The 16,074-nt window shown below is 38.0% G+C and overlaps 1 protein-coding gene across 1 annotated transcript in view; it reads left to right on the plus strand.

Annotated features, from left to right (window-relative positions):
* The window catches only part of LOC115452082 (CD109 antigen), a 104,065-nt gene extending 89,478 nt beyond the window's left edge, over nt 1–14,587 (plus strand). The window contains 20 exon segments of the mRNA XM_037439273.1: nt 585–734; nt 1,061–1,200; nt 1,558–1,721; nt 4,009–4,154; nt 4,588–4,665; nt 5,128–5,304; nt 5,844–6,026; nt 6,916–7,152; nt 7,505–7,689; nt 8,052–8,154; nt 8,669–8,845; nt 9,280–9,381; nt 9,705–9,891; nt 10,352–10,420; nt 10,423–10,577; nt 10,859–11,017; nt 11,301–11,494; nt 11,841–12,015; nt 12,313–12,418; nt 12,736–14,587. Coding sequence (XP_037295170.1) covers nt 585–734; nt 1,061–1,200; nt 1,558–1,721; nt 4,009–4,154; nt 4,588–4,665; nt 5,128–5,304; nt 5,844–6,026; nt 6,916–7,152; nt 7,505–7,689; nt 8,052–8,154; nt 8,669–8,845; nt 9,280–9,381; nt 9,705–9,891; nt 10,352–10,420; nt 10,423–10,577; nt 10,859–11,017; nt 11,301–11,494; nt 11,841–12,015; nt 12,313–12,418; nt 12,736–12,917 — 3,069 coding nt within the window. The 3' untranslated portion in view covers nt 12,918–14,587.
* The last annotated feature ends 1,487 nt before the right edge of the window (nt 14,588–16,074 follow it).

Consider the following 16,074-nt stretch of genomic DNA (forward strand, 5'->3'; position numbering starts at 1 on the left):
AATGTGGACCTTCTTAATGAGACTTATATCAGAGCGTAATATATTTCGGCGTTTGTAATCGTATCTAAGCGACAAGTATACCTAAAATGAATTATATAAATATTTTGAATTGCCATTTTTTTTGGCATCATTTCATCTAGATTTTGTAGGTGTAGAACAATTTTAACAACATTAGACTATATCTTCACTACATAGTATAAAACAAAGTCGCATTCTCTGTCCCTATGTGTGCTTAAATCTTTAAAACTACGCAACGGATTTTGATGCGGTTTTTTTAATAGATAGAGTGATTCAAGAGGAAGGTTTATATGTATGATAATAACATCCATTAAATAGTCAGCATTGCACCCGTGCGAAGCCGGGGCGGGTCGCTAGTTATAAAATAAAAAGTTGAATTGTTATGAATTTTCATATTCAAATTAAAACTTTAAAGCACTCTACTCAAAAATTTAATGATTGTCGCTTAGATACGATTTCCTTCGAGCGTCGATTTATATTTTTTAGAGCACAGTCATGAAAATCTACATTTTTTAAATAGTATTTCAGACTATAGATCATATGTAATACATGTTCTCTATGTACAGTTCACGGTGTACATAAACAACCGTAAGCACCGTACGGGCGAGCGCGTGGAGGTGGCCATCTTCGGCGAGCCCGGCGCATACGTGGGGCTGTCCGGCATCGACAACGCCTTCTACACCATGCAGGCCGGGAACGAACTCACCTACGCCAAGGTACCGTATGCAAAACAGGGCATCGCGAGGCAAATACTCGCCCAATCAGGATTTGGCAATTCAATGATCGGCGATTTGCTAAGTAAGGTAGCCTCGTTTAATGTCACTGCATACAATTGGCTACTAAACTTATGATCTATCTATATTTTAATAAAAAGCAACACAAAAAATATTACCTGGTTTTGCAATATCTTTTACTAAAATGTCGCAGACATACTCATAATAAAATCTTTACATTTATGGGTGTCCCTATACGATGGCTTCAGTTCTCATCTTTTTATTTTATGATTTGGGAAAAAAAATATTATATTCTCGATCTTCCTCAGGTGATATCGAAGATGTCGTACTTCGACGAAAGTACTAACGGCACGTTCGCGTACACGTGGCGCTCGCACTTCGGCGACGCGGACCAGCTCGTCTACTTCCCCTCATCGACCTTCGGCATCGACGCTAACAGGACCTTTGAGTGAGTGGCATACGGTTTATTTTCCTGATGAAGGTTTTAGATGTATTTTTATAGTACTGAGCTATATTTTTTAGGGTTTCTATGGACGTCTATGTTCTAACTGACCAATTGTATTATAGTTATGATTTATTTTATTATAATAAAAGTTTATAAATTGAATTACGTCCTGACTCGACGTAAAGGCCCTATTACTTTATATATTAAAAGTCCGAAGATACAATGACTTGATATTGTCCAATCGCCCTCAAGCCTCAGACAAATTATAAGACCAACATTCTTCTGCCACAAGATCCGACACTGATAATTAACAATTTAAGATTAGTCCCTACTAGTCGGTAATAAAGTCCCGGTGTACAGATACGCGGGGCTGGTGGTGCTGAGCGACGTGGCGCTGTCGCGGCGGCCGAGCGGCTGCGAGCACGCGGCGGGGCAGCGCGAGTGCCTGGCGGGCGGGTGCTACGCGCCGCACGAGCACTGCGACGGCGTGCTCAACTGCCAGGACGGCACCGACGAGGCGGGATGTCAGTACACCACCATTCTTCATCATTAACTAAACTAACGTTTGCTGGCGGATTCGTATGGAACATTTTTTCCAGGATAAAAGTAGTGTATAGCATTTAGGAGTAATGTAGCTTCTTATCAGTGATAAAATGTTCAAAATCAGTTTAGTAGTTCTTGAGTTTGGCGCATTCAAACAAACAAAGTCCTCCGCTTTATATATTAGTATCGATTATGAGATGATCACTCTGAATTCTATGTTTACGAGGCCTATCAAAGATAAAAGAAAAAAATTGAGCTGCGCCCGTAGCAATGACTAAATATAAAGAGGACAGGCCTCAAAAGTTAGCTATATGAATAAGTTATATTTATGTTAGGGAAATCGACGCAGAATTGTCAATATATATGTCTATCTCTTTTACTCAAAGCTTATTTGGAACGCAACAAAAAAAGACAAAAATAATTGCTTTCTTCGCATATGGCACTATTTCGTTTACTTCAACACACTGGGACCGCCTTGCGGCAGAAACGCCATTTTATGCTGGCCAGTCGGCAAGTACATGTAGTGTCAGACGATGTAAACAAATCTTCATAAATATTGAATTTAAAGTAATATAATCATATTCTCAATTGTTCAGTGTGTTTATTAGTGTATTTGTTAAGTTTCGAAAATGACTCAGTGTTGTGTGAAAGGATGCAAATCGAATTCACGCAAGAAAGACCCCGAAATATATTTTCATAGGTTAGTAACTGTTTTTACCGAAAATTAGCAAATATCTTTGTATAATTAGTTTTTGGATGTGTTTTTATCAATTAAAATGATATGTGGATCTGGTTTGTTAAGCTTTGGACCCTTTTAGGCGTGATTTATACACATTAAAATCATTATGTTTGTTTACACACGAGCTTAGGGATGGGTGGGTGGATTTGTTTAGAAATTATTGATATCGATATTTTAACAGACGCCCGTTTATCAGTTACGGTTTTTGTCTTTGGAAAGAATGTTAGAGCACACATCAATATTGTATTATTCAGAAGGACAAACTAAGTGAAATTAGAATATTTTTTAAGATAACCAAAAAATTTAAAAACCAAGGCAAAATGAATTGAGAATATTGAGCGACGTGATTGGAATCCTACACCAAATACATATTTCTTTACATTTTGAGAAGATATGCATAAACCACACGTTTAATTAACGCGAGTAAAGATAACTGTTTTCCAACAATATTCGCGATAAGTAAAATAGTAATGATTATTATACTTCACTAATAAGTAGTAATATTACTTTAATATATTGCTATGAATAAAATTAGAATTGTTACATAAAAGAATAGATAAACATAAAAGAAACAACATAAAGATGAAATGTAAGATATATTTTTACAATTGGCGGTCTTATGTTTCGAGCAACCTTTGCATGCACGGAAATAGATACATAATCATATTGTTGTTATTGCAAATAATTATTATAATTGATTATCTTAACCACCATTTTTACGGTCATTGATTTTAGTTTGCTGAACCATAGTTATGTTTCTCGATCAAAGAGCATAATAATAAAATAAAATAAAACCAACCAAATAATTGCTGGCTACGCTATCTTATTCCATTTATCATGTATTAAATAAATATCTTAATCTGTAACTTAAATTTTTAGCAAGGAATAGTGCAACATACAAATATAGATCAAACACAACTGGATGTTTGTCACAACAGGTACTGCTTTGTTTAATAATTGTTACTTATAAATCAGTTTCAGTTTGTTTGTTTACATTATGATTTGTTATATTTATATTATGGTAGTTCCTAACCCCTTTCGTATTTGATCTTTTTGGGGCTTGTTTGTCTCTCTTAATTCTTCGATGTCGATACAAAATTTTCGGTACTAGCATATCACTATTGTAAGGGGCGGAGTCGGCACCATTTTGTTCATGAAATGTGCCGCATGTCACGTGACCATATTACCCATCCTCTATACTTCTTTTATCATTGGCCCGTAGTTACATGAAACATGCCACGAATATCCACGTTGACCGTGATAAACAACGGGTTAGTTACATTTTTCTCACAACCAGACGACCACACTACACGAACTTTCATGTCGTGTCACACCACACCACTGTTTACAACCGGTTTTCTCTCTCAAAGCTCAAAACTCCACACTGCTATTTATTTATTGAAAGATCCAGCATCAGTGATTGATACAGATATTGAAACAGTCTTACCTACATTGTGAATCACATATTAGTGAGTACAACATTATACAATAAAATTTGCTTATAAAGACTGACATTATTCGTGACGCAGGTGAACACGACGACACATCCGACCTCTCCCACTTCCGCAAGTTCCGGTTCAACCGCGTGCAGCGCCAGTACGACAACGTGTGGGTGTGGCGCGACGTCAACATCGGCCCGCACGGACGATACGTGTTCACCGTCGACGTGCCGCAGGTACTGTTGACATCATCAGAGCTGATTGTCTTTAGACGTGTTCGGCAAAGTGACCCCACAGCACCTGATGGTATGTGGAGCGGGGACTAATAGGATGTTGACTGCTGAGAGATGGTTATCCCTCGGCAGACAACACAGTCCAAAATATATATAATAAACAAGTGAAAACTTGTACAGCGATAGAACTATATTTCTTGGGTAAAAAACAATTACTTAGGTGCGCCACCGCCATCCACCGCCACCTTGTGACGGAGTTCACACGTAAGCGTCATGTCGCGCTCCGATTGGCGGAGCGCGTATATCATGTCGTCGGGAGCCAATGGCAGTGTGTTATTCATACAAGTCCGAGATTTAAACCGAAAGCGGATACCTTCGTTACAATATTCATATCCCGAACAAGCTTGAAAATAAATGAAGTGTGTTCTGTCCCCAGGCTCCGGCACACTGGACCGTGTCAGCGTTCAGCATGTCGCCGACACTCGGCCTCGGCATGCTCACCGAGCCTTTACAGGTAACACTTATCTACATTTATACAGTTGACACAGGTGACGAAAGAAAGAATAATTTCAATTCTGGACCTTGATAATTTTTTTGTGTAATCCTTCAGGCGAAAGGTCCAAATGACCCGATTCCTACCGGCTTCCTGTTATGTAGAATCTAATTATCATTAGAATAATTTGCTGATTGTGTTTATGCATATTAATACACCTATATATGTATCTTAAGTTCCCTTTGTGACAAATGTCACTTTTCGCTACTGTAATCCTTAATATATTCTGTTTTGAATCATGATCATAAGTTAGCTGGCACACCATCCAGAGAGCCGGTCCAACATAATTTTAACGATCTTCAGTGAATTTATATTTTTATCAATTATCATGCACATCTTACTATACATTTATTAGTCCTGCCAAAATAAAAAATTTGCGATCAAAACATAATACTATCAGTCATGACCAAATCTGTCTGTCAGTACGTGGGCATCCTCCCGTTCTTCATCACGGTGGAGGGTCCGGAGCGGTGCCGGCAGGGAGAGCAGGTCGGCCTGCGCGTCGTGGTGTTCAACTACCAGCCCATGGACATCGAAGCGGTGGTGGTGTTGTCCGCCTCGCCTGACTACAAGTTCGTGCATGTTGAGGAGAATGGCATTGTAAGTATTTTACAAGATATTCGCGTTTTTAAAGTTAGTTAATCAAAAGGGTTAAAATATTAATTGTTGATCTAATCCTGGAGAGTAATCTTTGCCGATGAAACCAATCCATTATCATGATAAAACGACAATCGAAAAATATCTAATTGAATAAAAGGAAATAATTTAAAACTCATCAGATGTTTGAAGTCGTTCATTGAAAGTAAACATTAAAAGAATATCAATTGAAAAATGTTAGTGTCTATAACAATATATTAGATTTCATATGTCAAACGCGTCATTTTAATGACTTTATAACTTAAAACACTGGATAGTTTATATTTTGTTCTTGGTTAGATAACACTTCATGCCGTAATTCACTACAACTCCTCTAAGACGGGATCAGCAGTGGCACTGATTTTATGACACAACGGTAAAGCTCAACAACCTCAGAGAACACTAAATTGTCTTTATCTCACAACGAAATTAATCAAATGGAAATATATGAAGATCATAACTATTTATGTAGTATATGATTGCTGACGTGACACTCTGCGCAGGTCCGCTCGTACAACCCGCGCACGTCGTTCGGCGAGCACCAGTTCTTCGTGTACATCTCGGCGGGCGGCGCCGCCACCGTGCACGTGCCCGTCGTGCCCACGCGCCTCGGCCGCATCGCCGTGCAGCTGCACGCCTCCACGCTCATGGGGCGACACAACTACGTCAAGGAGATCACCGTCGAGGTACAACACTATCGACAATTAACCACACTACCATCTACTATATAGTTATGTCGCTAGGTATCTTGATAGAATGTTAAAAGTTTATTGACTAATATGAATACGTGATAGGGTATAATATTTGTCAAAAAAATAAAAAGTTACCATAGAGGTAAATAGGTAATAATAAAAAGCGGCGATAGCCTAGTTGGGTGTGGAACGGTCTGCCAAAACGAATGTCCGCAGGTTCAAATCCCAAGAGCACACACCTTTGACTTTTCTAAAAAATCACGTGTGTATTCTTTATGAATTTATCGTTCGCTTTAACGGTGAAGGAAAACATCGTGAGGAAACCTGCACATCCGAGAAGTTCTCTATAGGAATTTCGAAGGTGTGTGAAGTCTACCAATCCGCACTAGGCCAGTGTGGTGGACTAAGGCCTAATCCCTCTCAGTAGTAGAGGAGGCCCGTGCTCAGCAGTGGGCAAGTATATAATACAGGGCTGATATTATTATTATTATTATTATTATTAAATAGGTAATGACTATTACTTGCCTCTTTCAATTTACTAATTATATTTACTCCAGACTTCACAGCCAATTTATTTTATAGTAATTCTTACATACCCCAAACTTGACCGCCAATTTATTTTATAGTACATCTAAGAAACAAAACCTTATCTTCAATTACATGACATCTAAAATAACTAGTGCCTCCGACACTATCTTAAGTGGGGCATCACACTACTTTTGAAAACACGACATAAAATAATATTGTAAAAAAAAAAAAGTTCTGCAAATTTTGGAAATATGTATATAGCTAGCGAAATGTCGGTGTATTATAAAGAGGAAAGGCAAGTTGCTATGTATATATTCCTATAAAAATATTTCTCTAACGATCACACACCCCACAGCCCGACGGCCTGCCCCAGTACCGCCATCAGTCCGTCCTGCTCGACCTGTCGAACCGAGCGTACGTGTTCCAATATATGCACGTGAACGTGACCGAGACGCCCGTCATCCCGTACGAGGTGGACCGTTACTATGTGTTCGGGTCGAACCGGGCGCGGGTGACGGTGGTGGGCGACGTCGTAGGCCCGCTGTTCCCCACCATGCCCGTCAACGCGACCAGTCTGCTTGATCTGCCCATGGTGAGTTATATCTTGTGTATTTGTGACGATATTTGGTAGGGGAATTTTATAATAACAATGAGGCGTCTATTGAAAAAAAATAATAATTACGGATGTTAAGAGGAATCATGGTACAAGTCGTCGTAACTCTCCAAAATTATTTTGTTTCGGGGCGAGTCCATTGTACTGAAAAGTAGACACCAACTTAGCTGTGGGAAACGTTGATCGACGACGTAGTCCGTCTTTAATACGAACGTCTAAGGGTGCAACTTATTTAATGTTTTGACAGCATCCTTCGATATTCCACTTATCATTAGGTATACTTTATGTTATGGTAAAATGTACCAACTATACATTCTGACTTAACCCCCAGGACTCGGCGGAACAGAACATGTTCTCGTTCGCAGTGAACATGTACATGACGCTGTACATGCGTCTGATCAACCAGCGCAACCGCACGCTCGAGCGCGACGCGTTCTACCACATGAACATACTGTACCAGCGGCAGCTCTCCTTCATGAAGCCGGATGGTTCATTCAGTCTCTTCAGGAGCGATTGGTGAGATTTTCGTCATCACAAATACTCCTGACCAATTAAGTTATATACGTTCACATACAATTAGATTTTATTATTATTATTTTTTTCGCATTTCGCATTGTAACTATGAACTTGAGTCTACTGCTGTCTTTTTTGTTCTAAATAAATAAAAAAAATGGCATCTACTATATTCTAACAGAGTTAGACATTCTTAAAAAATGTTGTTGGTTGGACTTTAGCCCAACTACCTAAAGTAGTAAGAATGTCTCCTAAATAGTATACAACATTAATACTGTTTGACACAGTTGTAACTAACCCGCTCACGCTAACTCGCATATTTCAAATCAATGTTTTTTTCTGACTAAACACTTTGATATATGCAGGAATCAATCAGCGTCGAGTGTGTGGCTGACATCATTCTGCGCGAAGATATTCCAAGACGCGTCGTTCAACGAGTGGGAGAACTTCATATACATAGACCCTGATGTAAGTATAACAAATTAATGTTTTGGAAACACTGTACATTTTAGTACAGATAATGCGGACATAATGTTTGCACCAAGAAAAGTTTTGATCATATAATTCATGTTCTATTTCAGGAGTTTTTTTTTTTATATTCTGCAAAATATATTTGTTTCGCCTTAAGAGTTTTGGTATCGAAATATCTCCTAGCATTTGATATGCATAGCGAGACAGATATATGAGGGGAAACGAAGTACTATACTTGAAAACCATAACATGGCATTATATTATCTCGCATTGGACAAAGTAATATTTATCTTCAGCCCAATATCAGCCCGGAACTTGTGTCTGAGATGAGGATAGGCTCCTATCACAGCATGGGCCGGAACAGACAAGGCGAAAAATAGTGGCATCTCTACTCTGTTTTTTTATTTGTAAATATAGTATAATGTAAATGCACCACGGCCCGACTTGCTACGTGCGGAATAAGAAGCCCCCCAACATAGAACATAGTAAAATATATGATAATATTTGTCAGGTGATCTCGATGGCCGTTTCCTGGGTTTTGGAGCATCAAACCCCTGAAGGTGCATTCTACGAGGTGACGTGGTTGCCGGACCGCAATGACAACTCCACGCTGCGCGTGCCGAAGAACTCGTCTCTGTACCGCGAGGTCCTCAGCAAACCTGGGTGGCACGACCCGCACGCAGTAGAGGTAAGTCCACTACCTCCCTTTTTTATATGGGATCAGCTACAGAACAGAAAACCTAGGGCTCGACTAACTGACCCAAGTACAACTGTACCTCAACCACAACATACATTACTAAATTGTTTGCTGTTACAATTTAAATATAAAAATTTACCTTTTGATATTTAACTATAGCGCAAAATGTTCTATTTAGCGATTATATATTATCGATTGTTAAATAATGCTTATCCCTTTGCATATATATGCGGGCATGACTTTATCTCACAACAATGTGATCGGTGACGTTTACGCATGTTGCAAGATGGATATATTTTTGCGATTAACAGATTGAAGGTTAAACCATCACTGACTCATTCAAAGCAGAAACTTGCTTGTCACCTTTTTACATCCTTAAACCTCTTTTCTATGTTTAAAATGTTAAATTCGTATTGTATTTTCAGAGAAATGATTCCATAATACTGCAACGGAACCTGACGCTGACAGCCCAAGTGTTGATCACGCTGGAGACAGTCAAGAATCTAAAGGACATTGGAACACGAGAGGTAAAGTTTTTGATATAACTACAATTTAAGTTTATATTGCATTGATGATTGAAGTGTTATTTTTTTTTTTGCGTAATAATCCTGGTTTTGTACCATGTTACACCTTTCACAATATATATTGAATAGGGCGGAAGTGGTAGAAAGGACAATGTTACACTGATTTTTGCTACCTTTCATTTATTTATGTGATAAATAAATTTCTCTAAAATGTTATGAAACTTTGAATAACAACTCAGTCCTGAGTATTGTTACCGGATCAGTTTACACCTTATATTGTATATATTTAGTATTTGTAACGGTGTAGTAAATGTAATTGCGTGCAGGGTCTGAGCGCGCGGGTGGGCGCGGCGCAGAAGCGCGCGCTGGACTGGCTGGAGCGGCACCTGGCGCTGCTGCACGACTTCGGCGAGCCCTACTGCACCGCCGTCGTCGCCTACGCGCTCACGCTCTGCAAGGCGCCCTCCTCCGACCACGCCTTCCGCCTGCTCAAGCGCCTGCAGCGGTCCGAAGGTACACCACACCTGTATTTAGATCCTAGGGCCTTTTTTAGGAGTTCCAAGTTCATTTTATTTGGCGGTTATGGTATTGTACAGATAATATTGATAGTACTCATTTTATTAACATTTATTTAGGAGCATAGAGTCTAACTTTTGTATTTGATTTGATTATAGATTTATATGATGAGTAACATTTACTCAGAAGTTGTAAAACAAGCCCTAAGAAGGCAAATTAGTCTAGGTACACTTATCAGGCCGTCTTAAACAGAATCATGTAATACGCAAAAATAATGTATAAAAAACATACAATAATAACGAATTTGAAAAGTGGTGATATAAAAATGCATTTCCTAGAATAAAGCTAAACAAATACCTCCCGAAACTAATCAATTAGTTTCAGATGGGAACTTATCAATATATTATTTCTTCCTTAAATATTTAAGAACATTAATTCATCCTTATTATATTACCAGGTGGTCTAGTATATTGGGGCAAGGAGCCAGTGCCACAACCCCCATACAAGATGGAGAACCAGAAGCCGTTCTCTTACCTCGGCTGCCGTACAAATACGACAGTAACAACGTCGCGGCCACTGCGTACGCGCTGCTCGCCTGCATGGACCACCAGGACAACAACGAGGCTATAGTGATGTGGCTCAACGCACAACGACTGAGGGATGGAGGCTGGGCTTCTACACAGGTAAGCGTAAAGGAAGTGATGAGCTGAGTTTAATAGACTTCATTGAAAAGTTCAGTTTTTTTAAGGCTTTGTGATACATGCTCAAGTTGCTGCTGTATAATAAGTGTCACGATTGCTCCTAAATAATAGCACAGGAACTTTACATTATAATGCTTTGCATGCCCTACAATTCTGCTCGTTGTTATGATGTCCAGTTATAACAATGATTATATTAGTGTTTAAAAGTCCATACTGTTGCATTGGATAATGATTGAGTAAGTTAAAGCTGAGTTGTGTTTCAGGACACGTACATCGCCTTACGCGCGCTGATCGAGTACACGAACCGGAAGCGCCTGCGAGACGTGAGCGCCCTCACGGTCAATATTGACGCCGTGGCGCTCCCTGACTCCACCACGCTGCACGTGCGCAACGACAACCTCGCCATCATGCAGAGCCTCGACGTGAGTACACACTCGCATGCACACACTCACACGCACACCTTCACACACGCACACTTTCAAACACGCACACATTACAAACCCGCATGTACATACACACATAGAATGAACAATGAAATCTATACTCCAGCGCTGAGTTAGGATGCGCGACGCTAATGAGTAAGACAGCATTAGGTAGGTACTTACCAGTTGTGTGCTAGCCGCAGTCAACGCGTTAATGTGGTAATCTAAGTGACCAAGTGCTGAGATAAGTTTGTGGTGATGAGCCGAGTTTGGTCTGGTGCAGATCCCGGAAGCGTGGGGCACGGTGAAGGTAACGGCTCGCGGAGCGGGGTACGCGATACTGCAGATGTCGGTGCAGTACAACGTGGACGTGGCGCGGTTCCAGACCGAGCCGCCCGTCCGCGCCTTCCAGCTGCTCTCCTCGCAACACTACTACGGCAGGAATCACTCGCACATACACTTCCAGACTTGCGCCAGGTATATGCGTCTTTATAACCGTTATTTTATATAACGCACTGCTAATAAAAATAATGTGAAAATATAATAGTGCATTTTTTGCGTGATTGTGCATACATCTACGTGGGTTATTTGTATAGATTGGATATTGTAATAAAATAACTGAGCAGCAAGCCGTGCTTCATATTTACGCTTGTATAAAATAGAAAAGAAATATGTCGTTATTGTACACAACTTTTAGACCTGATGACTGCTACAAAAAATATCCTTAGAAGTACATGTAACAATTTCGATCAAAATAAAATTTTGCTAATGATTAATAGTAATTTATAGAAGTCAAAAATAAACGCAAATGTGTTGTACGTAGCTGGACGTTGACGGAGGAGTCGCCGCGGTCTGGCCTGGCGGTGCTGGAGGTGGGCGTGCCGACGGGCTACTTAGTGCAGCAGCAGCGCCTGGACGCGTACGTGCTGGCGCGCCAGGTGCCCACGCTGCAGCGCGCCAAGTACCACCCCACCAAGATCGTCTTCTACTTCGACTATGTCAGTACACATATTACTACAGTATATTATATACAGCCTAAGTAAAGCAATATAGTACACAATTTCCCGATTTCATGTGTGTGTTGAGCTGTTTAATTTAATTATAGTCACAATTTACCTAATTAAATCCACCATTGATAAAGATTAACTGGACAAAAAATGCATTGCTGACCGTACAAGAATTAAATAGGAATAAGAAATAGAATAGGGATTATTAGATCTGATTCACCATCCAGAAATCTCGCCCACATCGCTTACGTATCCTCCGATAGTAACTCTCGTGTTGTTTCCTCACAGCTAAGCCCGGATCTGACGTGCGTGAACTACACGATCGAGCGCTGGTTCCCCGTGGCGAACATGTCACGGTACCTGCCTATACGTGTATACGACTACTACGCTCCAGGTAATCACCCGTTATTCATTCATATATTATAGTTTATTATAGGAATTTATATTGTTAAAGAGGTCTAAATTTGGATTTTTAGTAGATGTATCTCATTTATACGTTACGCTGCGGTAAGCTTGTGTACATATACTAGGACCGCCAGCATAATGAAATGAAATGATTTATTTGAATCCGTAAAATGTTATACATTATTTAGATTCCGTCAATATTAACAATGCTTGTGACCGTGGAGACATATTAGATTGGCCAATTTTGTATTTAGCCCACTACTGCAAGGCCATGCCAAATATCATACATTCACATTTTAATTACAGAGCGATTCAACGAGACGATATTCGACGCGCTACCGACTTACCTATTGAACATATGCGAGGTATGTGGATCTTCGCAGTGTCCCTACTGTGCGATATACAACGCGGCAGTGGTATACACTCTGCCTACCACCTTACTGCTGCTGTCGATAGCCTGCGTCGTACGGACGCTATACGGCTCTTAGTACGATAGTAGTGACAGTTCTGGCCTCATTGACATGTTTATTATCAGCCCTGTATAATGCCCACTGTTGGACTCGTGCCCAACAGTGGGGATAAATATAATTGTGACCAAACCACTTCCCCTTGGATATTGGTGCAAAATAATAAATACACGTAACTTCAATGTATTTAAAAAGCCACAGAACTGTCAAAAATCCATACGCTTTAAAATTATAAATGTAAGTAATGAAATATTACAAACTACCCTCATAGTGAAACTATACATATAATTTGAGGAACAACATTATAATTTATAACATGGTAAAATGGTTTTAATTGATTAGGCAAGAAATTAGGCACTTTTTAATGGTTGATTGACTGACTGACTCCAATCTTTATACTTGGTCTGAAGTTAGTCACATATTTTTGTGACTGATTCCAGGCTTCCATGAAGATTGTCGGCAGATGAATAATCTAAGATACAAAAATTATGCACAAATTTTATAGAAAAAACGCAACAAAATCTTTCTAATGATGTACAAAATCGTTATAATGTTGTTCACCAATAATATCAGCGATATATCACAATGACATGACTTTTGTAAATAAAAACTTTTTATATACTTCATGCTGTTCATATGTATAATGCATAAGTTGACGCATTTGCTGACAATTTAATCCATCAATCATTGCCAGATTTCAGGTTTGACTTATTTGAAAAAAATGTGATGGGGTATTTTATTAATTTTAAAAATAATGTTATTTCGTTCATAAATAAAGAAGATACAAGTGTTTTAATCTGACAGGGTAATAGACATCGTCATGAATGCATCGAGTGACGTCATAGCTATTATAGTGAATGCGCGCGAAAGAGAAAGCGAGACGTTCTCACTCCGTGCCAATGCTCTTTAATAAAAGCATGTGATTATGTTCATTCATTTTACCATACATTTTATTAGAAAGGTCTTTGATTTTTTGTTGGTAGAGTTAAACACCCCCTTAAATTTGAAATTCTGTCATTGGTCAACTTATGTTTAATATACAGTGGACAGTGAATGATCATTTGTAGAAATTAGGTAATGTTTCTTTTGTAGATTTTATACTGAATGTTGCACGATTGAATCGATTCGAAAGATCATAAGATTTGCAATATTTTTTTTTATTATTTCAAAAAGATCAAGTGATCATAAAAATGACAATTCATGTTTTTATAAAAAATGTAATATAAAATAACTAAATTTGACAAGTCCGCCCTTTACGATACCCAAGTGGTAAACACTTTTATTATAACGGAATGTTGCACACTAAAAGTTTAAAATTTAACTAACCACCGTGTAGTATGTAGTTGTAATAGAGTTTGACCCTATTCAGTAGAATAAATCGAATGATATTTAAAAAATCTATTAAATATAGAAATCTCTTATATAATGTACAAACTTCAAGAGTTTATATATCATATCAATAAAAATCTAAAAATCTTAACAAAATGAATATTTTAAGTATATATTCACTGTCGAATGGATTTAATGTGAACGTATTTCTCAATTTACATACATAAAAAACCTCTTCATTCCTTTTACATGTACAAATGACTGATATAAAATTACTTGAGAGAATAGTTAAGCCGATTATACATAATAGAATTTTCTGGCGCGACAGAGACGAGAATACAAGAAAATATACTTTTGGCAAATCAAAATAAATAAAAATACCGAAAAATGAACATGCCTTATGTCTAGCGATCGAGAAACTTGTGTAAATCTTGCTCTATTTGCGTTATAAGTGCAAGTATTTAAAAAGTATAATGAAATCTACCTTTGTCCATTTTTAAGGATGCCTTTATTAAGGCTATAGGAAAAATATATATATATATATATATATATATATATATATATATATATATATATATATATATATATATATATATATATATATTATACCAATTTCATTGTGTTGTATGCAACATCTTTACTACAGTTTAATTTTTCGTTCCTACTTTCATTCCAACTTAGAGAAGACTTGACGGCCATTTATGGTCGGAGTTTTTTATACCGATTTTAGTGTAGAACCTTAAGCTGTTTGTCCTGTATAGTATTTAGGCATCTGTGAACGTCACTGCAATCTCCCCAGGCAGCTTATAGACAGTTCAAAATATGCAGTAATTCTTTTTTCATGGTCATTAATAAATAAATTTTTAGAAACACCGTAGGTAATGATATCCAACAATAATATTATTTTGTTGAAACCAGTTTACAATCCTACTTTCGTAATTTTTACCGTTTATTTCTATATTTTGTACTTAATCATGAATATATATATACTAAGTATTACTAGCATGCTTATCTATATCAGTTATATTCAGAACAATGGAGTAACTGATAAAAAATTGAATGTTTTCCAATGTCAAGTCCCATCCGAATGCCTTGCGAAACTCCGGTAACTAACTTTAGGAACCTCGATTAGTTTAGGATTTAATCAGACAAATCCGGGAGAATTAAGATGGATGGTAAACAGACGCATACCTAGCTGTAACTGGCTATGGGTGGTAAGAATCAATTGTTTGTCTAAAGTCAATTTTATTGTATAAAACTTTATTTAAGTCAGGATTTGCAGTGGTTCCTGGCGGGGATATAACGGAAAATCTATTTACTTAGATGTAGTATTTTTCTATTTATGACTTTAAAAATAATACTTTAAAATAGCGTATTGACACTCACGCCAGGGACGGAATCGACGAGACGTTGTCGCGGTGATATTGAGTGAAAAAATTATTACATTCGGAATTTAAAAGTCGATGATTCCAAATAGTGCACATACAATGATCAACAATGTTGCACATAAGTTTATTTTTACCCATCAACATGTAATGAAGTACCTAGCTTTAATAGCCATAGTGACACCAAAAGATCTGTCGTATGAATCTCCTGTTTTTTTCTCTAGGTGCTTATTTCTAAAGTGCTTTTACTCACCTTAAACTTTAATATCTTGAACATATCGTGAATTGGCATTCTAAATCTGATTAATTTGTGATTATATGGCATATAATGCGTACTTGCCTTCGAAAATATATCAGCAATATGGAATATCTTATTGTATATATATACATGTGTTACGAAAATGTATCATCAGGTAAATACAGAAAATATTCATCTTAAACAATAGACTTAATAAGAATAGCTT

Source organism: Manduca sexta, chromosome 16, assembly GCF_014839805.1.
Source record: "Manduca sexta isolate Smith_Timp_Sample1 chromosome 16, JHU_Msex_v1.0, whole genome shotgun sequence".
NCBI lineage: Eukaryota > Metazoa > Arthropoda > Insecta > Lepidoptera > Sphingidae > Manduca > Manduca sexta.